The sequence below is a fragment of the Chrysochloris asiatica genome, unplaced genomic scaffold (genome assembly GCF_000296735.1).
Source record: "Chrysochloris asiatica unplaced genomic scaffold, ChrAsi1.0 scaffold00007, whole genome shotgun sequence".
NCBI lineage: Eukaryota > Metazoa > Chordata > Mammalia > Afrosoricida > Chrysochloridae > Chrysochloris > Chrysochloris asiatica.
In genome coordinates, this window is record NW_006408525.1 from 38,432,218 (window position 1) to 38,458,342 (window position 26,125).

A 26,125-nucleotide genomic window follows, 5' to 3' on the forward strand; every position below is an offset into this window, starting at 1 on the left:
CTCGACAGCGCCCAGCACCAAGCTCAGTGTGCCGGGGCTTTTGGTTCAAGCTAGTTCTTGTTCAGTCTGTGAAGTCATGGTTTACCGTACACATTATTGTCTTTGATTAAAGTGACTTTGAAAGGTGTGAAAACATTATTAAGGGCTTTTCTTTGTAAAAGATTTGGAGTTTCTATCTCTCCTGTACCACTCCTACTCCTAAAGGGGAAATGCTTATGTCTTGACAATAACCATTGTTAATCCAATCATTCAGAATAAGGGTTAATCCACTACTTTCTCTAAACTTGTGTGGGAAACCACAGTCTTTAAAAAAAAAAAAAAAAATCCAGTTAGAAGCTTTCATCTTAAAAAAGCTTTGCAGATCATCTAATTAGATGCCTCATAATTTCATTAATGTAATTCTTGTTATGTATTTAGGAACTTAATTGCTCATGCTCTTTATTGTAGATTCAATTTGGAATTCAGAAATAATTCAGATTTGCTCTCTTCTCACTGTTAGTGTGTTCCATTTCCCAGGGGAATGCCCTTTTAAACACATTAGTCTTTAACGTCCCTCCCTCCAGGAATCATCCCTGTCTCGCGTAAATAGATTCTGGCGAGCAAAACGATCACACAAATCAATGTGACACAACGCCTCTGGTGGTCCTGGGATTGCTGCTCATCTCCCGTGAACAAATGAAAGCTCTTTATGAACAAATAAGAGCTGGGAGCTTCTGTCTGAAAATGAATGAATTCTTGTCCCATCATAATGCAGGAGTAATGCTTCATTTAGTGAAGGTCACTGTCTTGTAATGGCTTTAGTTTGTGGGCCAGCAGGGCTTGGGGATGGCCTGTGTCAAGGGGCTTTGGTACTCTGGAGTGCCCCGCAGCAGGCCTAACACCCAGGTCTCTCTCAGTGCTGTTGACGTGGGATCGAAAAGATGTGTGGAGGGAGGCAGTCATGAGTATGGTGAACTCCTGTGCTGGGAGGAACGTGGCACATGTGACAAGCTAGCAGGGCCGGGGTGGCTGTCGCATGAGGAATAGATGAGGAGGGCTCCAGGTAAGGTTCAACGGGTGGGCGGAGGTCAGACCAGGAAGTTCCTTGAAGACCATGTGATGGAAGCCTATGGAGTATTTTGAACAGTAAAGACCATGACCCAACATTACTCGGCAAGTTTCTGTTCAGCATCATCTATGTGCCAAGCACTATTCTAGATCCCTAAAACACAATACTGAACAGAATAAGTCCCTGGCGTCCATAGAGTTTTCCTAAGAGAGGAAGAGAAAATAAAGTATCTACTGAGAGACTGGTGGTAAGTATTTTGTAGAGACTCATGGTCGACTCTAGGGAATATCCTTGTCTCCTTTTCACATATGTGGGCCCAGCATTCCTTGGTAAACGCCTTGTGTCTTGACATCAGTCTTCCCCTGGGTCTAGGAGGTTCTCAACATGCGAACTCCAGCTCCACTCCAAGCTCTTCTTCCATTGGTGGTACTAAGGTCCCTTTGATGTCTACTCATGTGACAACCACCCCGGCCCTGCTAGCTTGTTGAATCTCTCTTGTATCTCAAAAGAGATTGGCCCAAAATACAACCTAATCCTGTAGGTCGTATTCTGCTTCATTAAGTTCATAGAGGTGAGAATTTACAAGACATAGAATAATGACATCCTATCGTTGGGATTTTCTATGTCTAGGATCATATAATCTATGAATTATAAGAGTTTTATTTCCTTTTCTTGCCTTATTGCTCTGGTGAGGGTTTCTAGTATAATATTGAATAAAACTGGTGATGAAAGGCATCCTTATCAGGTTTCCATTCTCAAGAGGACTGCTTTCAGTCTCGCTCCCCAAATGTAATGTTTGGATCTTATTTGGATCCTGATTCAAGCAAACCAAACATAAAATGGGACTGTTTAGTCCATTGTTGTTGTTGTTTAGTGACATCGAGTCAGTTCCAACTAGCAGCCACCTTGTGAAGGAGTGGCCAGCTGGTTAGTCAATTGGCAAAGTCTAATTATGAACCAGTGACTGGTCCCTCCTGACAATATGTCTGGGACCAGTTGCTGGAGAAGGATATTGTGTTTGTTAAGGTGGAGGGTCAGAGAAAAAGAGGTAGACCCCCAACGAGATGGATTGGCCAAGTGGCAGCATCGATGGACTGAAGTGTGGCAATAGTAGTGAGGTTGGCCCAGGATCGGACATTGTTTCAGTCTGCTGTGCATAAGGTCACTATGAGTCGGTGCCAACTCGATGGCACCTAACAACAACAATAATTATGAACCAGGTATTAGATGACACTAAAGGATAATCATTCATTTTGTTAGGTCTGACAGTGGCATTGTGGTTACATACGACAGTATCCTTGCTTCCTGAAAGGCACTCTGTAACACACGAGGCGTACACCGCCCAGAAGCTACACGTCTGACAGGCAGAAGATGGGAGAAGGGAAAACCCATCTGCCAAAGAAGGAGTGTTCGCAAAGGGACATAAGGGGAAAACAGGTGTGGAGGGCAGTACCTGGAACAGGTAGGTGGAGGCGAGGCAGTCCTGAGCAGACAGGTGAATACAAAGGCCTTGAATACCAGCATGAGCTCACATTTAATTCTTTAAGAAAGCTTCTGGAACTAATAGATGGATTCAGCAAAGTGGCAGGGTACAAGATCAGCATACAAAAATCCGTTAGATTCCTAACTGAAGATCCTAGATGGATCTTCAACAAAGGGTTGAAATCCATTATATATAAGGGTGAGATCGTCTCTTCAATAAATGGTGCTGGCAAAACTGGTTATGTATTTCCAGAAAAATGAAACAAATCTGTACTTCACACCATACATAAAAACTAACTCAAAGTGGATCAAAGCCCTAAATATTAAACCTAATACTATAAAATTCTTAGGAGAAAGCATAGGGACAAGCCTGTTGTTGGTAGGTGCCATCAAGTCAATCCTGACTCATAGCAACCCTACACACAACAGAACAAAACACTGCCCGATCCTACACTGACCTCACAGCCATTGCCACATTCAAGCCCATTGCTGCTGCCACTGTGCCAATCCATCTCGTCGGGGGTCTTCTTCTTTTTCGCTGACCCTCCACTTTACCAAGTATGATGTTCTTCTCCAGGAACTGGCCCCTGGTGATCATATGTCAGAAGTATGAAAGACGAAGTCTGGCCATCCTGGCTTTCAAGGAGCATTCTGGCTGTACTTCCTCCAACACAGATTGGTTTGTTCTTTTGGTGGTCCATGGTACTTTCCATACTCTCCTCCAACACCATAACTCAAAAGCATCAGTTCTTCTACGGTCTTCCTAATTCTTCCTTATTCACTGTCTAACTTTCACATGCATATGAGGTTATTGAAAATACCATGACTTGGATCAGGTGTACCATAGTCTTCAAATTGACATCTTTGCTCTCTAACATTTAATATTTGGCATAAATAGACTATCAAACAACTAAACATGCAAAAACACCAGAATATAATCTAGGAACTGAAACCTAGGTAACTGGGACTTGTTAAAAATTAAATGCCTGCTCATCAAAAGACTTCACCAAAGGAGAAACCAAGAGTGGGAAAGACATTTTTTGTAATGACATATTTCTGACAAGGCTCTAATCTCTAAAATTTGCAGAAAACTTCAGGGACTCAATAACAAAAATATAAACAATCCAGTTTAAAAGTGGGCAAAGGACATGAACAAACACTTCCCCAAAGACATTCATGCAGCTAACAAACACATGAAAAAATATTTGCAGTCAACCACTTGTGGTGGTTAAGTGCTATCAAGTCGGTTCTGACTCATAGCAATCCTTTTAGGGGTTCCAAGGAATGACCGGTATGTTTATACCACTGACCTTGTGGTAAACAGTCCAGTAGTGCTTGTCCTACAGGACTCCTATAATTGTTGTTAAGTACCGTGGAGTTGGTTCCGACTCCTAGTGACCCTGTACAGGGTTTCCGAGGCTGTAAACCTTTACGGGAGCAGAAAGCCTCAATCTCTCCCGTGGAACAGCTGATAGTTTCAAACTGCTGACCTTGAGGTTAGCAGCCCAATTCGTAACCACTACACTCCTAGAGAGATGAAAATCAAAACCACAATGAAATACCATCCCACCCTGGTAATAATGACACTGATAAAAACATCATAATAACTTTTAAAAAATATAACAAGTGTTGTCAAGGCTGTGAGGAGATTAGAACTCTCACACACTGCTGGTGGGACTAAACAATACTACAACCACCGTGGAATATGGTATGGTACCTGCTTAAAAATCTAGAAATAGGAATACTATATGCTCTAGAAGTCCCACCCCTAGAGAAATGAGTTATAACACGAATAGCCATCTGCACACCTATGTTTATAACAACATAGCAAAAATATAGAAAATAATACAATGCCTGTCAATGGAGAAACAAGCTATGGTCCATCCACTCAGCAGAATACTGTGCACTAATAAAAAATGATGATGAATCTGCAAAACATCTCACATCATGGAAGAACCTGTATGAGACCACTATTATAAAAAGTCAAAGATAGCTTTACATGTGGAAAGAAACGATTTTTTTGAAGGCTACCAGGGATGGGAGGAAGAGGGAAAATCACTAACTATATTTTGTTGTTGTTGTTAAATACCGTGGAGTTGGTTCCAACTCATAGTGACCCTGCACTGGGTTTCCAAGGCTGTAAATCTTTATGGGAGCAGAACGCCTCATCTTTCTCCCGTGGAACAGCTGGTAGTTTCAAACCACCAACCTTGAGGTGGCAGCCCAATTCATAGCCACTATGCTACCAGAGCTCCTTATTTTACGCTAGTGTTAATTGTGGTGAAGGAAAAGACAGTATACAATATGGGGGAAATCAACACAACACGATCAGATGAAGACAATGGGAGGTATGTAAGAAATAAAGGGAAAATCAGTGTTCATGATAGAAGCAGTCAAGAAATCAGACAACATACTGGCATATTGCATTGGGCAGATCTGTTGCAAAAAGACCTCTTTAAAGTGTTAAAGAGCAAAGATGTCTCTTTGAGGACTAAGGTGCACCTGACCCAAGCCAGGATATTTTCAGTAGCCTCATATGCATGCAAAAGCTGGACAGTGAATAAGGAAGATCGTAGAAGAATTGATGCTTTTGAATGTTGGTGAAAATATTAAATCTACCATGGATTTCTAAAGGAACTAACAAATCTGTCTTGGAAGAAATGCAGCCAGAATGCTCTGGAGAAATGAGGATGGTGAGACTTTGGTCATGTTATCAGGTGGAACCAGTCCCTGAAAACAGACATCATGCTTGGTAAAGTAGAGGGTCTGAGGAAAAGAGGAAGCCCCTCAGTAAGATGGGCTGACAAAATGACTACAGCAGTGAGCTCAGACCTAACAGTTGTGAGGATGATGCGGGCCGGCCATGTTTGGCTCTGTTGTGTGTAAGGTTGCTATTGGCCGTAATTGACTTGACCACTTAACAACAGAAGTATGGTAACTGCTTCAACAAAAAATTCTGCAACAGTAGTAATAACAAGCAAGAACTTGTAAGTAGATCCACAGGTAAGTATTGTGCTAAATAGATAAGGGAGGTCATATGAGTGATATGTACACCTATGTACATATCTAGACGTGGTTGAGAGTATTTCTACATACGTATGTATTTGTAGATGCTGCCTGGATACTCCTCTATACAACAGCATATAGGAGGCACAGTTATAGAAAACCACTCAGACATCAGGACTGAAGTACTAGGCTTGAAGACAGTCCTGAGAGACATTTAGGTCAATCGGCAAACCGCAGTTCATAATGGTACTGCTGTACATCCTTACCTGCTGAGTAGCAGTTGGAGTCTTAAAAGCTTGAGAGCAGGCACCTAAGAAGCCACTATTGGTTCCTTCCCACCTAAAGCAAAAGAGAAGGAGGAAGGTACTGACAACATAGCTGGGATTGCAGCCTATGTCGTAGAACAAATAATTTATGAACTATTGATTGGAAAACAAATTTGTTATGTAAAATTTCACCTGAAGCACAGTAAAATGTTCACAAAAACACATTGCATTTGGTTTTAATATCCCTTTTTGTTGTTATGTGCCATCGAGTCGGTCCTGACTCACAGTGACCCTGTGTAGGGTTTCCGTGGAGCGGCTGGTGAGTTTGAACTGCCGACCTTGCAGTTCAAACCAACCATGCAGTCCAGTGCCTATCGTACAGTGCCACATCCCTTATGTCTTCTTTAATCTAAAGCAGACCCTTCCTCACCTTTTTCCAAATGCCACTGATTTCTTATTAGAAACCTAATCAATGATTCTACAGAAGGCCCCACATTCTGTATTTAGCTGTTTGCTTCCTTGTGGTATCATTGAGCTTCTTCCTCTGTTCTGGCCTTTTTCTTTTGATCTCTCAGTTGAATGCTGAAGACAGTGTTCTCCTACTTTTCATCCCACCATACCTCCTCTTAAGAGTGTAAGTGCCTTCAAAGTTATGGCCAGGTTTTACCCAACTTTGTGCTTTCTGTCCAACAAACATATTATATGCACTCAAAATTTATCCAATTGAATTATCTAGAAAGAGTTTTGATTCCTCTTCTCAAAACACATAATAGTGGCAGGGAAACTAGATTCATTGAAATGGAACAACCAGAATGAAAATATGAGGCTACGTAAAAAAGTGTTTCTACTAGGTTTCCTAGGATGTGTGCCTGTGTGTATGTATAATGTATGTATCTACCAGAAATTTTTCTCAATCTGAAGAAATTTATGTTGGGAATAAAGTTGCCAGAGAAATCTCCTTCGTCATGTAGTGCTGGTCACACTGAAAGCCCTGCAGTTCTAACTCAAAGTAGCACATTCTAATAATCTGCAGAGTCTGACCACGTGGGGGCTTGTATGATGCTTAGATGAAATTGTCCAAGTCCACCTAGAAAAAACCAACTCTGTTTTGCATTGTGCGTGAAAACTAGGTCACTAATCATTTTTCTGATCAGGAGAATTGAATTCTGCTTAATCGTTCAGAACTCAAACTGCAGAGCTGACTATAAAAACACCATCACGTGTACACTTTGTTGTTGATAACTAACTGCAATCCAGCTTTAATAACTAAAAGGGAGTGGAAGAGACTTCAAAAGGTTGCATGATAAATGTTTTTGACAATGTGTCAGTTGAACATTAAACAGGATCTTTGTAAATCCTCTCTTTCTAAGTGGTTTAAGTGGAAAGTTTTAAACTTCTTCCTTCACAAGTATTGACTCCAGATAGCACAGTACCCTACGGTTCAAAAAAAAAAAGAAAACCTTTATCTGGCATGTCTGACTCCTGTCCCCCTGCAAATGCAGTGCAGGAAACAGCGTCTCTGCATCCATACCGTGACCATTTCTCGTTCCCAGTATGATACCATCATTACAGTAGAACGCTGTCTTTACAACCCAAAACAACCGGATATACACAATGACGAACACAGATTTGTCTATATAACCACAGTGGTACTTCCCAACACCACTAGACAACTTGTCGCATAATAAGAATACTGCTGGTCCTTACATAAATAAAATGAAACCTCGAAGAAATGGGGGCATCCTGGTATGATGCTGTAGGATAAGCACTAGACTGCTAACCACAAGGATGGTAGTTCAAATCCACCAGCTGCTCCTCGGAGGACCTATACAGGGTCACTATAAGTCAAAACCTACTTGATGGCACTTAACAACAACACCACCAACAACAGGAGAACTGGATAGTACGGAAGTAGTGTGTGTGTGTGTGTGTTTTAGTGTTTCAGAGAGAAAATGTTTAAAACCAGGGAAATTTCTTCTCTGGCAATAACTATCCTCCTTTCTTTGCGTAAAACTCTGACAGCCAACACATTGGCAGAATTATTCCAGTTGAATATGTGTCCAACAGAAACTTACTTCTGTCTTGGTGGTTCTTATATTTTAAGCCATTAAATTACGGACTGTTGTTAAATGCCATCAAGTTGATTCCTACGCATAGCGACCAAGGGGCAGCTGATGGGTTTGAACTGCCGACCTTGTGGTTCGCAGTCCAGCACTGATCCTACAGTGCCACACCACGACTCCAAATTAAGGGCTAGATAGCTTCAAACCAAACCCAGATCATTTGGGGTCACTGAAGGTAATATTAGCATGGAAGAAGAACAGGTACTCAAAATAAGATGAACAAAAGAACAGAGGCCCAGAGGGCAGTGTGAATCTGGGCCTGTAGCTGCCAGTGGAGGGTAGAGGTGAGGAAGCAGGGTCAGGTGCTTAGGTGGCAATACTCCCTCGGGGTCGAGCTGACCTGTGTCATTTCCCTTCTGCATGATTTTCCAGCTGGGCAGCTTTGGGTAACTTGTAGGAACCTTGGCTTCCAATTGTGAAATGAAATCTCAACCTCAGAAGAGTTGTGAAATGAGGTAGGGCGAGCAGAGCCCCCAGCACAGTGCCTGACACAGAAGATCTCAGTATCAGCAGTGCTGTGAACACAGTAAGAAGGAAATCCAAAGGGGGAATGAGGCCAGTCTATACAGGGATTTGGAGCTAGGTCGAGGGATTTTAGCCTTGATGTGCTAAGATAGGATCAGGAATTCTAAGTTTTCAGAGGGAGAGAATACCTCTGAATAAAAAGGGGCAGTCTTTGAGAGAAATGTGTCCGCTAGTGGTAGGAAGGATGGCACCATTGGAAAACGCCTGGAAGCTTGGTCTGAAGAAAGGAAGACCTAGAGATGAGTCACTTCAAAGGGATATTGGAAGAACTCCAGCAAGTGACTGGGAGTGAGAACTGAGACAGTGAGGTAGGGGTACAGGGGTCACCTCACCGATAACTGTGAAATTTAAACCCAGGTGCCTGAAAGAACGGCTGTCTCACTCATCTCCAGGGCAGTGGGTAGTGACAAGTTGAGTTGTGAAATCATGACTTTGGTTTTGAACTTGATAGTTTGAGATGTCTCGACAGTGAAGAAGCTGTGTTCATACCAAAAAAAGCCCATCAGAGCCATCCAGTTAGAGGACTCCTGAGCCATGAGGCGTAGAGATGACCTTTATGAATCAGCAGCAACCCAGCGCTACTTAGAACTGGTACTTCCATTGCCTGTTGTACTGGGAAAGCTGGGAATCAGGATTCACACTCAAATTCAGTGGCTCTCAAACTGAACTCATGATCTTGCTCTCCTAAAACTGCTTCTTCCACTCTTTGTTTTTTTCATGACCCTAACAGCCATGCCGTTGGTATCACTGTGACTGTTGAATGTGTGTTTACAGAAATATCTTCTTCCTCTTCCTGTCCGCATGTCGTAATCCTACTACGCTCTCCCACTTGGTCAGTGATGGCTTCTAGCATCATCCTGGAACGTCTTTCTCATCCCCAACACATTCATTGTCTTACCAAGCCATCAGTGCTGCCTTCTGCCTCAATACTGTCCCCACGGGGATATTCCTTCCAGACCAGTCACTCCTTGCCATCTCTAGTCCAAGCCAGGCTTGTAGCCTCCTAATGGTCTCCCTAGCATCCTGGTGTGGCGCTGTAGGATCAGCACTGGACTACTACGGCACGGTCGGCGGTTCAAACTCACCAGCTACTCTTGAAAACCTTATACAGGTTGCTGTGAGTCAGAACTGACTTGACACATTAAACAGTACCAGTGGTCTTAGTGAGCTCCCGAGGCAGATTCTCCTGCCCTACCCCAACCAACCCCATTGCCATCTAGTGGACTGTTGTTCAGAGTGACCATGTAGGACAGAGGAGAACTGCCCTGTTGGGTGTCCGTGAGTGTAAATCTTTATAGAAGCAGGCTGCCTCATCTTTCTCACACAAAGTGGCTGCTGGGTTCCAACCTCCAACCTCCTTGATTCTCCTGCACAGCTTATGTTATGCAGTTGGTACGGTTGTGCTTTATTATTATTTGGGAGTTATTATAATTTCCAAACCATTTTTCACCAACTTGAAATTTAATGTGTTTGGTACTAATATGTCTTCCCAAGCTTTCGGAAAATGCTGTGTCTGGCCTCTCCACAAATGACTGTGAGGCCCACAGGCACACTGTTCTGGCCTGGTTACCAGTGTACAATCAGAGGGTGGGACATAAACAGATTTTTTTCCTTTGTTCTGTCCCAGAAATTCACCCAAATGTCTTTTAATAGTCTCCAGTTGACCTCACTACCGCCGTTCCTCCATCACCACCTGAATATCCGTCTCGTGCTGCAAAGTTGATGTCTTAGGCCCGTTCATGGTTCCCCATAACTATAGGATAAAATCCAAAAGTCTCTGGCTTCCAAGTCCCTTCCAGGTAACCCCAGCCAGACTTTCCAGGCTCTGTGTCAGTCCTCTGTCCACCACGCCACCATGCCTTCCTTCTGCCATTGAATCTTCTCTCTTCTCTAAGCAAACATTTTCCAGCTCTCAAATCCCCTCCTTGGCAAAGCCGTCTCTTCCCAGCCGTCCCTAGCCTGTATTGCTTTCCTCCTGTGTTCTGTCTTAGTGCTTGGTAAGACCTCTCTGTAGCATGTTTACATGGTATTGTGTTTACTCATGAATACATTGGTCTTATACATTAGATGCTGGGTTTTGGGGGGTGTTTTTGGTAAATACTGAGTTGACTTTTATTTTTATACAAGATTGCTTTCTTTTTTTAAATGTTTTATTGTGAATTATGTGATAGTTTACATGGGAGAACATTAGCCTTACATTCATCCTATCGTATATCATTTCATTGACAGGGTTACAATCCCCTCCATGTATCATCAACCAACCAAGGCGTATACCCTTCAAGCCTGCCCCCTCCCCCCGCTGGGTCATCAGTACACAGCTCCTCTCCCTCACAGCCACTCCATCTCTCCACATCATCTTCTCTGCCTCCATCTCTGGTGTCACTGCTTCTCTGGCTAGGGTCCCACTCTCCGCTCTTCTCCCTTGATGGTCCCAGGGACCTCCACTCCTAGACTGCAAAGTCAATCACTTCCCTCCTTGCTACAAAATGTCTACCTTTACATTTCCAACCCTCACAATCACTCCTGATAACAATTATTCACTATTGTATCACAAGAGACCTATCCATATTTCCTTTCATCATTCCCGCCTAGACAGATTGGATACTACTCAGTGGAGATTCTACCTTCCTCCACGCCCTCTAGATCTAGGTTCCCTCTTGAAAGCTTGTAAGCCAGTCACTTCTTGTCTTTGTAGCCCCCTCCATTTTGGGTAGCCAGTGTCCAAGTTGCCTATCCCTATCTACTCTGTATGGAGGGGTAGGAATGATTCTTGCTGTAAGGATTTGTTCCCTCTTTTGAGCTACTGCATCCATAAGTGTAGATCAAGTTCATCAAATTGTATCAGATTACTCTTTTTTTCCTTTTCTTTTTTCTAGTTGAGCTCTGACCATCCAATCATTGAAACCAGGTCAAGTGTCAAGTGTGGGTGTTCTTATGCATGTGCCCTCTCTTCTTATCAGCTGGATGCTTCATTCTCCACTCTAGTCCTCTGTGGCTATGTCACTGACTCTGGGCTCAAGAGTCCCCAGGTCTTGCCACACTGCTGGCCAACCAGGTCTCCACCCAGGTTCACAGGAGTCTATTGAACATTGTAGGGCTTAGCTTGCAGCTTTATTGCTGTTTTCCCTCACTTCCCCTTATCTGTGACTAACGTGGTCACCAATCAGAACGTGTATTCCCATTGAGTCTTAGTCTTGGAAAGGGTTTTCCCTGAGGGGACTTGACCACTTGCTTTGATGTCTCCTGGATAAGCAACTTGCTTGTTCTTGTAGTAATCAGTCGGACTGCCTATATTGTTTTGTATTTTTCCGGCTGGTCTAGATGCTGTTTGACTGTGATGTTTATCACAGTTTATGGCATATTTGATGTGCCCAGATTATAAAAATATTCTTATTAATTGATGGAATTGATTAATTATTCAGTGGAGACTGTGCATAGAAAGAGAAGTGGTGAGCCGCAAACTCAGACTAGGAACTGTTCATGATTGAAAGGAAGGAGGTGGATGAGGAGTAAAAGGCCCGTTGAAAGAGGGAGGAGAGCCAGGAATCAGTGTTGCCAAGGAAAAGATTTCTAAAAGGACAGTCTTAGTGCACCAGAAAGATCAAGAATAAAGATGTGGAAAAGGTCATTGGATGGGGACATTGCTGGGCTTGCAGGTCTCTCACTCCTTCATTACTGTCAATATTGCTTCCAACTGATCATGAATTCTGGCTGCAGACAAGGAATGAGCCATTTGACAGGGAGGAAATAGGGTAACGGATTAAAACACCTGTCTAAGGATGTGGTCAACATGGAATTGAATATATGAGAGCAACAGTCAGCAATGACTTTAAGCACTAAGATGAGACCATGAGGAAGCAGGAAAGCTAGATTTATGGAAACAGAAAAAGCAGAATAAATATCACGAGACAGGTGACAGGTTTTGAAGACTGGAGTCATTGTCACTGAACAGCTTGGGTTCAGACTGTTGAATTGGAGTCTAAATTGCTATGTGAACCTTACCAAAAGCACAATAAAATATTTTAAAAAGTAATATCAGGGTTATTATTTATTTCATCCCAACTCCTGTGAACGATAAGAAGATCCTAGAGGTTAACAGAGGGAAGACAAGTGTGCAGGTGTGGGCTTTGGGACGGCACCAGCAGAATTTGGAAAGAGCTAGAATGGAGGACACTGGTCAACGTGGTATCTGGAGAAAACAAGAAGAAATACCACTTCTGACACTAGAGCAAGCAGGCTGAGTAAGGCAAAGACATTTTTGTGTAGAGACAAAGTAAGAGGAAACTGTCACTTAGTTGAAAGGGGGATGGGGGTGGGTGCAGGAAATGTTAGTGGGAATACCTTGTTGTAAGTAAAAAGAGCAGACATGTCAGCTTGAAGACTAAGGTGCGCCTGACGCAAGCCATGGTATTTTCATTAACCTCATATGCCTGCAAAATCTGGAAAGTGAATAAGGAGAATATTGAAAGTGCCATGGGCTGCCAAAAGAACCAACAGATCTGTTTTGAAAGATGTGCAGCCAGAGTGCTCCTTGGAGACCAGGATGGCCAAACTTCATCTCTCATACTTCGGACATATTGTCAGGAGGGACCAGTCACTGGGGAAGGTTATCATGTTTGGTAGGGTGGAGGGTCAGAGAAAAAGAGGAAGACCCCGCAGTGAGATGGATTGGCAAAGTGGCATATCAGTAGGCTCAAGCGTGGCAACGATAGTGAGGTTGGCCCAGGGTTGGGCAGTGTTTCGTTCTGCTGTGCATAGGGTCATTATGAGTCGGCACCAACTCGATGGCACCTAACAACAATAACAAGTAAAAAGACATGATCTTTATGGAACTGCCTAACATTACTAGTAAATACTTAGGTCCGTAGTGTAAATAACACTTTCCTGAAGTCCTGGTATGGTACTGTAGATCAGCACTGCACTGCTAATTGCAAGGTTGGTGGTTCAAACCCACCAGCTGCTCCTCGGAAACCTATATAGGGTTACTATGAGTCAGAACCTACTCAACGGCCCTTAACAACAACTCCAAGAAACTTCAGAAGTCACTTAAAAAATAGGAAATTAAAAATGTATATATCTGTACCCTGGTGTGGCATTGCAGGTGAATGTGCTGAACTGCAAGATCAATTTGAACCGCAAGGGTGCAGTTCAAGCTTACCAGCCGCTACACAGAAACCCTATACAGAGCCACTGAGTCGGAACTGACTCGACAGCACTTAACAACAACAATAACAGTCTGAACTTGGAGGGGTTAGCAGACTGGACCAATGAGATTCCTGTGTGACCCTAACAAAATCTATCTGGGATCCATGAACTTGGTCCTAGATTTCTACCACCTGAGATAAGAACGTGTTCACAAGTGAAGCCATCTGGCGTGTCAGAAGGGGAAATGTGCTTTGAATTACCAGAGCAGAAGTGTCCTGGCTACTTTAAAAGGAGATGTGGGTAACGTCAGGATGGTCTTTTGTGTTGACGAGGGAAACATTAATGAAGTGTCTTAGGAGATTCTAGCTTCCTTAGATCATCAAAGTCTTGGAATAACATGATGTCTTTTCCTGGAAAATCTCTGTGAAGACCAGGAAACACTAAGTTAACAAAATCCACTTTAGGACTTTTAAAGGAATTCCTTTGGAAATTATAAAGGACCAAAAATAAGTGAAAGAAGAAAACAGAGAAACAGGAAATGAAAACTTTCTTGTTCTTTGGAGAAAACATTTACTGTTGTTTTGATAATGACCACAATGCTTTTGCCTTTTATGTTGAATCCATGGCCTAGAAAGTTCCATAGCAACAGGTCCTATGTGTGCAATTCCTCATATATTCATATGTGGTTTGTTGCAGCAACTGAAAAATTTCACCTGAAAGGAATGGTGTCTTACATGAAGAGTAACATCTGTATTGGATTAAAACCTCAAAAAATCATCTTTTCTTCACATCAAATCCGTTTTAAGCCCATGAGGTTTTAACATAAAGGTACTTGTTTGGAATGTGGGAGGAAGGGGAGACTTAAACCTTAATGAAGGTCATAAAGAAAACACCTACAGGATTGTGTTGTGACATGGCTGAACAAGGAGGCTCTCTGTTCCCACAAAGACTTACAGCCTCTGAAACCCTATGCAGGGTCACTCTGATTCAGAACGGACTCTACGAGCAACAACAACAACATAGGCAGCACCAAGGAGCCCTGGCAGCTGGGTGGGTTACACATTAGGCTGCTAACCACAAAGTCAGCAGTTCAAATCCACCAGCCTCACGTTGGGAGAAAGATGAGGCTTTCTGCTCCTGCATAGATGTATATCCTCAGAAACCCCATTCAGGGTCGCTGTGAGTCGGAAAAGATCTGACAGCACCTAACAATACCACCACTGTGTTGTAAATCTGTTCTTCGTTCCATACACTCACCAGGAAGCCTGTTTTCTGGTATGTTATTCATCGCGGGTGGTATTGTTGTTAGGTGCCATCGAGTCAGTACTGGCTCACAGCGACCCTATGTACAACAGACCGAAACACTGCCCGATCCTGAGCCAACATCACAATTGTTGCCATGCTTGAGCCCATTGATGCCGCCTCTTTGCCAATCCAACTCGCTGGGGGTCTTCCTATTTATCTCTGACCCCTCACCCTACCAAATATGATATCCTTCTCCAGCGACTCCTGACAATATGTCAGAAGTATGAGAGATGAAGTCTGGCCATCCTGGCATCCAAGGAGCGCTCTGGCTGCACTTCTTCCAACACAGTTCTGTTGGTTCTTTTGGCAGCCCATGGCACTTTCAGTATCCTCCTCCAACACCATAACTCAAAAGCATCAATTCTTCTACAGTCTTCCTTATTCACTTTCCAGCTTTCACATGCATATGAGGTTATTGAAAATACCGTGGCTTGGGTCAGGCGCACCTTAGTCCTCAAGCTGACATCTTTGCTCTTCAACACTTTAAAAAGGTCTTGTGCAGCACATTTGCCTAATGCAATACGTCATTTGATTTCTTGACTGCTGCTTCCATGAGTGTTGATAGTTGATCTAAGAAGAATGAAGTCCTTGATAACTCCAATCTTTTCTCCATTGATAATAATGTTGTTTGTTGGTCCAGTGGTGAGGATTTTTGTGTTCTTGACATTAAGTTGCAATCTGTACCAAAGGCTATGGTCTTTGATCTTCATCAGTAAGTATTTTAAGCCCTCTTCACTTTCAGCAAGCAAGGTTGTATCATTTGCATATCGCAGGTTGTTAATGAGTCTTTCTCCAATCCTGATGCCACGTTTTTCTTCATAGAACTCAGCTTCTCGGATATTTGCTCAGCATACAGGTTGAATAAGTATGGTGAAAGAATATGTGAAAAAAAATCACCTTAAAAGAAATCTTGCGTGTCATTTCTGTTGAAGACAACTTGTAACTGCTGTTAGTTTTCTGGCAGGTCAGAGGGGGAAATGTGTTTTGAATTTCAGAAGCAGAAGAGTCCTGGCTACTTTAAAAGGAGATGTGGGTAATGTCAAGATGGTCTTTTGTGTTGACGAGGAAAACATTAATGAAGTGTCTTAGGAGATTCCTGTATTAAAATCCTAACAATACGAGAACTCTAGTGTCTCTGTAAATAGCCAGTGAGACCACGCAGTAAAAATATTGCTCTTTATCATTGTGACATCTTTGGTAATCCCAGACATTTTATATCTCCACCTGGGGATGGCAGGGCATGACCATCGTACATTGTCTTGTCATTTAAGATGGGATAAAAAGCAAGTCTCTAGAACTGACGTGAAATGCAGTGACATTTTGTTGCTTTTATTTGTTTTTAACCCTAGCATTCCATTACCGTCTCTGCTCTGCTCCATGTCAAAGAAACTTAGAAATGTTATCAGCACCATTTATAGGCTGAATTGGAGTAATGGTACTTAAACAAAGGTGGGCATTATTAAAAAGGTTTTTAATGTTTAGATTAGAGTTGCCCTTAATTTACCTTTATAATAGTTTTTCTTCACTGTTGTCACAGATGAGATGTGTTTCTATTTGACGTAAAACCAACCAGTGGAAAGTAGGTATATGGCAAAGTTTTATCATTTTAACAGAGACTTTATGACAACAGTTTTTTAACTCCTATTACGTATCTTAAGGAGGAACCCTAGTAGCATAGTGGGTTACGAGTTGAGCTGCTAACCACAAGGTCATCAGTTTGAATCTACCAGTCACTGTGAGGGAGAAAGACAAGGCTTTCTGCTCCTGTGAATACTGACAGCCCTGGGAACCCTGTACAAGGTCGCTGAGTCAGAAGTGACTCCATGGCACACAACCACCATCACCACCAATACATACCTTGAATGAAAAGCCAGCCATTACCTCTAACAATGAAACCTGGAGTTCTCGACTATATGTAAAGTACGTTTTGATTTTTAAAAATATCAATAAACTTTCTCTTCCCACTTTCCTTCTCCTTGTTTCAAAATATAAACATCCTGTCTTCCTGCTTCCTTAATTTTACATCTAGAATATAACTGAGAAATCCTAGATCCTTCCCTGTCCAGTGAATGAGGAATGATCAACTCTCTTCTCGTGCGTAACAGAGTTGGTATGGCAACCTCTTTAAAGGAATAATATGATGACTTCCTTTTTTTTTTTTTTTTTTTAATTGGAAACGTTAAAAAAAAAAACACCATAATAATTGGTGCAAGTTGATTTAACAACTTAGTAATACAGTTGAGTCTAACATTCAAGTTCAGAATTGTCCAACAGAACTTTCTGCCTTGATGGAAACGCTCTCTGAATCTGAGCTGTCCAACACATGAGGTTCTGAACACTGGGGATGGAATTACTTTAATTTTTTTTTTTAACTTTTTATTATGGAAACTTTTAAACCTATACAAAAGTAGGAATAATACTATTTAGACACCAGATAGTGGGCCCATTAACCAGTTTCAGTGATGTTCAAGGTTTGTCAGGGTGATTCTTTTTCAAGCATCTTCAGTATAGATTCTTTTTTTCGTTTCTTTTTAAATTCCTCAGCTTTGAAAGCCTTGATACTCATCAAAATTTCTCCCAGCAGAGATTACTGGGCTTCAATCCATTCCATGACCACATATTTTACCCTAACCCCTCAAAACCCACGACTTTGCCGACCCAGCTTTATGTTTATAGAAGGCAGAAATGCCATCCACAGTCTCTTTTGTTCGCATACGGTTTAATACCAGGATGTAGATTTACAAAATCTACTCCCAGAAGATTTACAGCCTCTGAGACCCTCTACAGGGTCACTCTGAGCTGAAACTAACCCAACAGCGCTTAGCAGTAACAACAGTAATTTCATCGAGTCCTCTAAATGAAGGAATGCTAGCATTCCCGGTTCCCTTACCCAAAGAGTCAAGGAGCCCTCACACTTGGCCTTCTCAACACATGGCAGCAAAGCAGGGCCTGGTTTGTGAGAAGGCCTGGCAAAAGCACTTCCCAAAACACGGGAACTCAGAATGAAGTAGAGTATAAGTGTATTGTTGTTGTGAAGTGCTGTCGAGTCAGTTCTAGCTCATAGCCACCCTGTATAGGCTTCCCAAAGAGAAGCTGGTGGGTTTGAACCACCAACCTTGTGGTTACCAGTCAAATCCAACAGCACCACACCAGGACTTCCGAATGTAAGTACAGAAGCATTAAATTTCAAGTCAGTGAAAACTTAAGAGAAATGGCATATTTGGACAGGGAGCACAATATAAAATGTACAGAGAACCTGCCTCAGGAGTTCACGCTGCCACAAGACAATGTTTCCAGAACAGATGGCTCAGGAGAAGGGGGTCTTTATCCTGTCAGTGGATCTGTTTTGATTTGAAAGTGGATTTTTCCAGATTTCTCACACAGTTCTTGTAACGATGGAAAATTATTGGGTGAGAACCTGGTGACAAGTGAAGCCCAATCTCTGTCCCTAGTGTGCACACACAGCCAGAGGCTGGCCCAAGGCCAGGTCAGATATCTCTAGAAAAGACTTCTGGTGACACACAGAAGTGCTGAGTCTGGAAGTTTCTCAGCTCTATGCCTTGTACACTGGGAACATTTTAGATTTTCTTCTTTTTGTTATTATGGCAACATTACTTCCCCTTTCCAATGGAGTTTTGTTGTGTGTTTTTTTAATTAAATAACTTTCTAACCGCCTTATATTTAAAATGAACTTTTATCTCTTCATATTTATTTAATTGGTTCAGAACTATAAGAGAAAGCATTAGCTGTTAATAAGACCCCACAATTCCCTAATGCATTCTTTTTATAAGTTTGGGAGGGGCTGGCTTTGAATTATGTTTCTAACTTTCATGAAAATACACCTACTCCGATACTCCCTGTCCCTAAACCAATAGGGCAGGTCCTGAGACTGCCTCTCAGTCAGCACAGTAGCTCCGGTACCTTCCACACACACGGAGGTCTCCGTTACCGTGTGAAGTCTTCTATACTTTAATTTGCTGTAATTATTCCCATCTTTTAAACAAACAAATCAAATTACCCTCTAACATTCTCCCTTTTAGATAGTATGGTATAGCCGTAACATTCTGGCCAGGTATATTTTGTCATTTATATTTTTCTTCTGGAAAGTGTCCTTCTTTGTTCTCAACCCACACAAAGCTTATCCTCAAAGTCAGACACAGTATATCTTCCATGGTAAGCTGTCTGCCGTGGTATTAGAGTTAGGTTCAAATGCAAGAAAAGAAATGTCTTTTTCATAATGATGCACATTAACCCAGGAGAGCTGAGACACGAGGGATAATATTGCAGAATAAACACTCTTAACTGTTCAAGTTGAGTTGGTTTGGGGTTTTTTTGTTTGTTTTTTAAAAGTATTTTTGACCCAGTATTGGGTAGTCTGTTATTTAATTACCTTTGGCTTTTCTCAGGAATAAACTAAAAATTGTGATTTGTGTGTGTATATGTGGTTTGTGTGTGTGTTTCAAATAACACATTTGAATTAAAGAAGCCACAACTGAAAAGGAAGTTCCCAGTTGGATTTATTGAGCAACTAACTGTGGTCATTTTCACATAGTCCTGATGTCAAATTCTGAGGTCAGAACCCTAAAAACTTAATAATTTTTTTAGAATCTAAGACTGGGAAAAGCTGCCAGGAGAAACTGTCATTTTCCTTTCATGTAGGACATTTTAACTTTTTTGAAAGTGGAATATTACTTGGTTACTTTTCAATTTTCTTTAACAGATGTTTTAGTAGATAACAAAAGTAATTTCTAGGCAAAGCTGCTTTCTTTGGTTAACCTTAGCGCATCACATGATTTATATCTTCATTTAAATTATCAGCAGGCTCTAACAGTGGTGCCTTTTTGAAAATTAAATAGAATCTAGATTCTATTTTGATAATGTTGATAAATGATAGACTTATAATCGTTTCTTCACTATGTTAAGTTTGGAAGAAAGATCAGATGTAATTATATTACCCCGTCCTCTTCTAAACTCTCTTTTACCTAGATTTCCATTCATGGTGACTTCTCCATCACCTCCTTCCTACCCATCTGAAATCCCATCAACTTTTTGGCCTCGTCCTCGATCTGTTCTTACGTGTGGATATTACCAAATGTCAGATTGGAGAGTCTCTGTTTGTTTTCCTTGCTTCCCTGGGATATTTCCCCATCTCTCTCTGAAACTCTCTCCCTGTTCAAACCCATATTTCCAGTGACATCTGCTGGGTAGCTATCCATTGAAGTCCAGCCAGCACCCCAAACTCAACATGCACCCACCATACTGCACCCACCTCTTTTGAGTTGCTTCTTATTGTGTTAACAGTTCCCCACGTTACCTTTCTCACCAGTGATGCCCTGTCAAAGCCAGTGGTGTCCTTGAGTTCTTCTTCACCTTGGTACCCCATTAGTGAGTCTGCCCTTCACCCCATCTACAACACTGTTTCCAAGCCCTTCACTTTTTTTTTTTTTTAAGGTTTTTATTGTGGATTGAGTGAAAGTTTACAGGGCAGATCATCAGTTTTACATTCAACAAATCATACACCTTGTTTCATTACAATGATTATAATCCCCTCCATGTACCATCAGTTAACAGTATTTCTCTCTAGTCACTTTACCCTTTAAAAACAGAAAACAGGCATATATAATCATTTACACCTCCAAAGGGCGCATTCTTCAAGTCTGCCACCAGTCCACCAGCTCTTAGTCCCTCTCTTCCCATGAATCTAGAGTCCTCAGCTGCTCCTCCTCACCATGCCCCCATCTCTTTCATTGTCTCTGTCCTTGCTGCTTCTCTGGATAAGGTCCCGCATTCTGCTTGTGCGCTTCTCTCTTGATGGCCCTAGGGTCCTCTGTTTCAGGACTGTAAGATTAACCACTCCCTTGTTTTTGTTACAAAACTTCTACCTTTACAATTGTAACAGTCACAATTAGTCATGGTAACTGTTATTCACTATTGAATCATACGAATCTTATCCCCATCTCTTTTCACCAGCCCCATCTAGACAAGATGAAAAACTATTCAGTGAGTACTCTTTCTTCCCCCTCCCCTTGCCCCATACTCTTAAACTAAACTCCCTCTTGAAACCTTATAAGCCAGTCACTTCGTGCCTTTATTGCCCCCCTCATTTTAGGTAGCCAATGTCTAAGCTATCCCTATCTACCCTGTGTAAAGAGGGGATAGCATTGATACTTGATGTGAAGACTCCTTCCCGCTCTGTTGGTATTTAGTGTAGTAGCTGCGAATAGGGCTGTGAACTTTAAGGTCAGCAGTTCGAAACTACTAGCTGTTCCACAGGAAAAAGATGAGGCTTTCTGCCCCCATAAAGATGTACAGCCTTGGAAACCCTGTACAGGGTTGCTGTGAGTTGGAACCAACTCCATGGTACATCACCACCACCACTACCACCTCCATGAGTATAGGTCAGATTCATCAAATTGTAGCAGTTTACCCTTTTTTCCTTCAACCACAAAAAAAAAAAGATTTTTTTTTTTTTTGGTTATTTTCTTCTAGCCGAGTTCTGATTAGGTCAAACGGGTACTGTCTGCAAGTTTGGGTGTTCTTATGCATCTCCCCTCACTTCATATTAGCTGGATGCTTCACTCTCAGCTCTAGCCCTGTGTGGATAAGTCCTTGTCCATGGGCTCAAGTGTCCCCAGGTCTCACCACACTTTGGACCAACCAGCCCTTCCTCTTCTCTCTCTCATCTCCAGGTCAATGGGAGTCAATGGACTATGGTTGAACTCAGCCCATTTCTTCATTGCTGCCTTTCCCCCTCTTCCACTCACCAGTAAACCAGTGTGGTTGCCAGTAAGCTTACATGCCTGTTCGTGTGCTCCCTTTGAATTTCAGTCTTAGAGGGGAGTTTGTCCTGAAGGAACTTGATTGTTTGCCTTGATGGCTTCCTGGTGAAAAGCTTGCTTATTCTTGTAGTAGCCAGTAGCCATTTGGGGGGGGGGGGTGGTTTCCTGATGATCTTTTTTTGAAAGTGTATCTTCTGTCGCTCTAGCAGTTCCAGGCTGGTCTACTTGTCCTTGCTAGTGGGGATGTCCCACCTCAGAAGGTTCTGGATGGAGCTCAGGATTCCACCAAATGTCCTATACTCTGCAAAGGCTCCACAAGAGGGCTGTTTCACTGGGCAAGTTCTAGAACTCCGTTTATGTGTTCCAGTCAGTTATATGCTGAAGATATCAAGTCCTTCACTTTTGCATCAGCTCTTCTTTCTTAGCCCCTTGACTTCTCTCTAAAGAATTATTTTCTCAGAACTCAAAGGAATAGACAGTTGGGACAGGGCAATCATGGAATGAGGAGGAAAGATAGCTCCGGCCTTTAGGAGTTAACAAGCTCTGGTGGTGTAGTGGGTTACGAATTGGGCTGCTAACCACAAGGTCAACAGTTCGTATCTACCAGCTGCTTTGTGAGAGAAACATGAGGTTTTCTGCTCATGTTTATTAAAGAGATTATTAACATAAAGATTTACAGCCTCAGAAATCCTATACAAGGTTACTATGAGTCAGAGCCAACTCCACAGCACACCAACAACAACCACGTAAATGGAAACAGGTTGCGTGGTGGAGCAGAAACAGCAACTACAGAAATCTAAACTCCTTGCCTTTGAGTCCATTCCAACCCCTAGCAACACTCTGGGGTAGAGTAGAACTGCTCCCATTGGGTTGTCAACGCTGCAGATCTTTATGGGAGCAGCTGGTGGGTTTGAACCTCCAACCTTGTAGTTAGAAATCCACCACTTAGTGCAGGAGGGACGAAGAGGGCACTGAGCGTGGGCCACTCTGAGGAGTCCACTGGTGAAGCAGAGGAGGAAGGTGAAGGTGGCGGGGGTGCGCTGTAGAGCCTTCTATCTCCCCGTGTAATCCATGTGATCTGATCATAGCACACCCGGGATAGTGCCTCCACTTCCATCTTCGCCATCTCAGTTAATGGCAGCTCAGACCAAAATCCTTGCGTCCTCCTCTTCGATGCCTCTTTGTGTCTCGTGCTTTGCATCCACGTGTCAGAGCTGTCATCTCTACCTTCAGTGTGTCTGGAATGTTCCTCCCTGGGCCGATTCTCCAGCCTCCTGGCCTCTCACCTACCTCCTTGCTTTGGCCCTTGTCCCTCTTCAGTCTGGTCTTCAAGTAGCAGCCAAAGCAACGCCCACCCTTGTCTCCTCAGGAGTTTCCCATCACACTCAGATACAGTCTAAAGCTCTTCACTGATCTGTGAGATGAGGGACTCTGTGTGACATGTTTTTAGGTGCCTTAGAGTTGCTTTCTGACCTTGTATGATGGTAGCACTTCCCCTTGCTAGCCTGTAGCCGTGCCCTTTTCTATCCCTGTGCCCTTTTCTATCCCTGACCGTAGTTCTTCCCCTTGCTCAGTCCCTACAGTGAGCCAGACCTGCAGTTCCTCAAGCCTGGCTTTGGGGGTCTTTGCACCTGTCATTTCCTGTTAGGAAGGTGCCTCCTTCACTTCTTGTGTAGGCATGCTGTCTTCTTCTGAACTCTGCTCAGCTAGACCTTCCAGGCCATCTGCTTACATCTGCAAACCTTCCCACCTCGCCCCAGCTCCACTTTATTTTCTTCTGCACTTATCTCTGATCTATATTTATTGTTTGCTTCTTGCCTCTTCATGACTTGGGGTGGGGCGGGGCGGGGCAGGGGGTGGATGGTTTTTGCCTCTGCTGCATCCATAGTGACTATCACAGTTCTTGACACAAAGCAGGCCCCCAGTATTGATTGGACAAATTGTACTTTGGGGAATTTCTCTGGAATCCTTGCTTTCTGCTTGCTCTGCTGCTTTACCTAATCCAGCTGTTGGATGGATCCTGTGTGTTCACTTCTTTATGTAAAGTACCAGTTGGTGCCATGGTCCTGCCTGAGCTCTGTGGTTTCTGAGTTCCCCATATTAGCCTGGATTCTATTTCTGATGAGGACTTGCAGCTGAAAGAGTTAATAATCTCTGCCCACTTCTAACCAGTTATTCGAATCCCATGCCATTCCGTCTGACTTAATAAAGAGGTTCCTGTCATTTACTCAAATTACCGTAGTACAATTTCAAAAAATGTCATGTTGGCCAGATATTGCTAGGTGTACGGAGAGAGTAAGTACCTTGCGGATATACTTAGAGAGCTATTTTAATTAACGATAGCTTTTATGCCTTATTACATGCTTGTGGGTCTATGCTGGGAATAGAAGAGACATTTTCACAAGATGAATGAACACCTTCTAATTTTCCGTATTACAAGCTTGGGATTTTTTCATATGAGGCCTTCTTCAAGCAAAGCCATCTGGGGCTGACATATGAAAGTGTTTTTGTTTGCCTGAGCTTTTCTGGAACAGCAGTAATAGAATGGAGAGCCAAGGCCTTTTCCGTGCCATGTGATGTGGTAACACGTTCCTTCCAGTGTGCTAATTGTTCATGTCTCTGTGTGTCTTTGGCTCTGTTGCAGGCCCTGCAAGATGAGCTGGACACCCGCTCAAATCAGGTGCGAAGTGCAGAGAAAAAACTACAGCACAGAGAACTGGAGTCACAAGAACAGGTACGGCCCAGCGTGTTTGGTTGTCGACAGTGTCTAGGTCAAGGCACTTAGGCATTACCTGCTCCCGTTAGGATGCTTTGGCTGTGAATAACAGAATGCTCCACCTCTAGTTGGCATAAGCAAGCAGTAAGACCGTTTATGACTTCACAAAACAAGAAGTCCATAGGCAGGGTGGGCTCTGAGAAGAGCCCTGGTTCTGTTTCTATGACAATCTCGTGACTCGGCCTCCTGTGCTGGCTTCCTTCGAATGGGACACCCAAGATGGCTGCAGCAAGCCCCGGACATCCCTTCCAGATCTGGCAATGACCAGGGCTAGAAAGGTACTGTCAGTTTCTGGAGTCTCCTAAGGGTCGGGAACTTGTGCCACAAGCCCCCTGTCCAACCTCCCTTCACATCCCAGTAGTCAGAGCAGGTCCCGTGCCCAGTCTTGGAGTACCTCACCTAGCCTGGACCCACACAGATCTACAAGTTGGTGATGGAATTAGGTGAGGACGGCTAAGAAGAGGGGAAATGCATGCTGGGTATGCAGCCAACAGTGACTGCTCTGTCATCCTTTTAAAATAAGTGGGCATGATTTTACTTAGAGACATATGTCATGCTTTCTTTTGAATGTTAATGTTCTCCCCTTTCTCCCCACCATGTTAATGAAATAATTTAATATATACCATGAGTATCTGACTATAGCTAATGACCTATTATACTTTCTAATGACAGGATTCTTTTCATCCAATTCTTCTGTTTATAATGAATTATTCTTGATAATTTAAGTAAAAAGTCAATAATGTATCCATAAAGATCGTGGATCTTAATGGATCCTTCATGATTGCATTTTCATGGTCATTGGGCTTAGCCTCGCTAACGTCCTAAAGAAGTACCACTAAGCCGTTAGGTACCCAACCTGCCTAAGGTATGACAGACTCTTGTTGAGTTGACTCAGAGTAAAGCTCAGAACAACAGTATTAAATTAGTGCCTTGGACTTTGTGGAGAGAGTCAACACTGAATAAGGCTAATAGAGAAAGAAAGCTGTAACAACGGAGAAGTTGAAAACAAAACCCCGAAGCCTGGGATGATATAACAAAATGGCAAAAAGGAAGCACCAAAGCATTCTTGGGTATTCGTTGTATTGAACTACTGACTCCCTGATGTTCCTTCCTGCTTTTTTATGTGATTTGTGTATGTCAGGTATAGACGTGGTAGATGAAACCACATACATACGTATGCATATGAGTATAAACATAACATAGTCTATTTCTTGGAGTCAGTAATACTCCGATGAGTTACCTGAAGACAGCATTGATAATATTAGCTCTAGCTTTTCGAGGGTTTACACTGTGATGGGCATGATGTAAGAAATGTTGCTCCTGTTAACTAATCTAATCCTTACAGTAACCATGGTGACCTTGTATTATCAGCTCCATTTTAAATCGCACGCTTGACACCCAGAGATTGTGACACACATCCAAGCTCACACAGCAAGAAAGCACCAGCTAGATGCCATTGAGTTGACTTGGACTCCTGGTAGCATTATGTGCAACAGAACAATACGTCACTCAGTCCTGCACCCATCCTCACAACCGTTATCATGTTTGAGGCCCATCTTTGTGGCTATTATGCCAGTCCATCTCACTGGGCATCTCCTTCACTTTTGCTGACCCTCCACACCTCACCAAAGACCATGTTCTTCTCCAGCAATTTATCCCTGCTGATGCCG

At 42.8% G+C, this 26,125-nt stretch overlaps 1 protein-coding gene across 1 annotated transcript in view; it reads left to right on the forward strand.

Annotated features, from left to right (window-relative positions):
* Positions 1–26,125, forward strand: part of CEP112 (centrosomal protein 112kDa) — a 594,823-nt gene that overhangs the window by 497,550 nt on the left and 71,148 nt on the right. Inside the window, exon 21 of the mRNA XM_006833735.1 lies at positions 24,324–24,413. Within this exon, the coding sequence (XP_006833798.1) occupies positions 24,324–24,413 (90 nt within the window). The remainder of the gene's footprint in view (positions 1–24,323; positions 24,414–26,125) is intronic.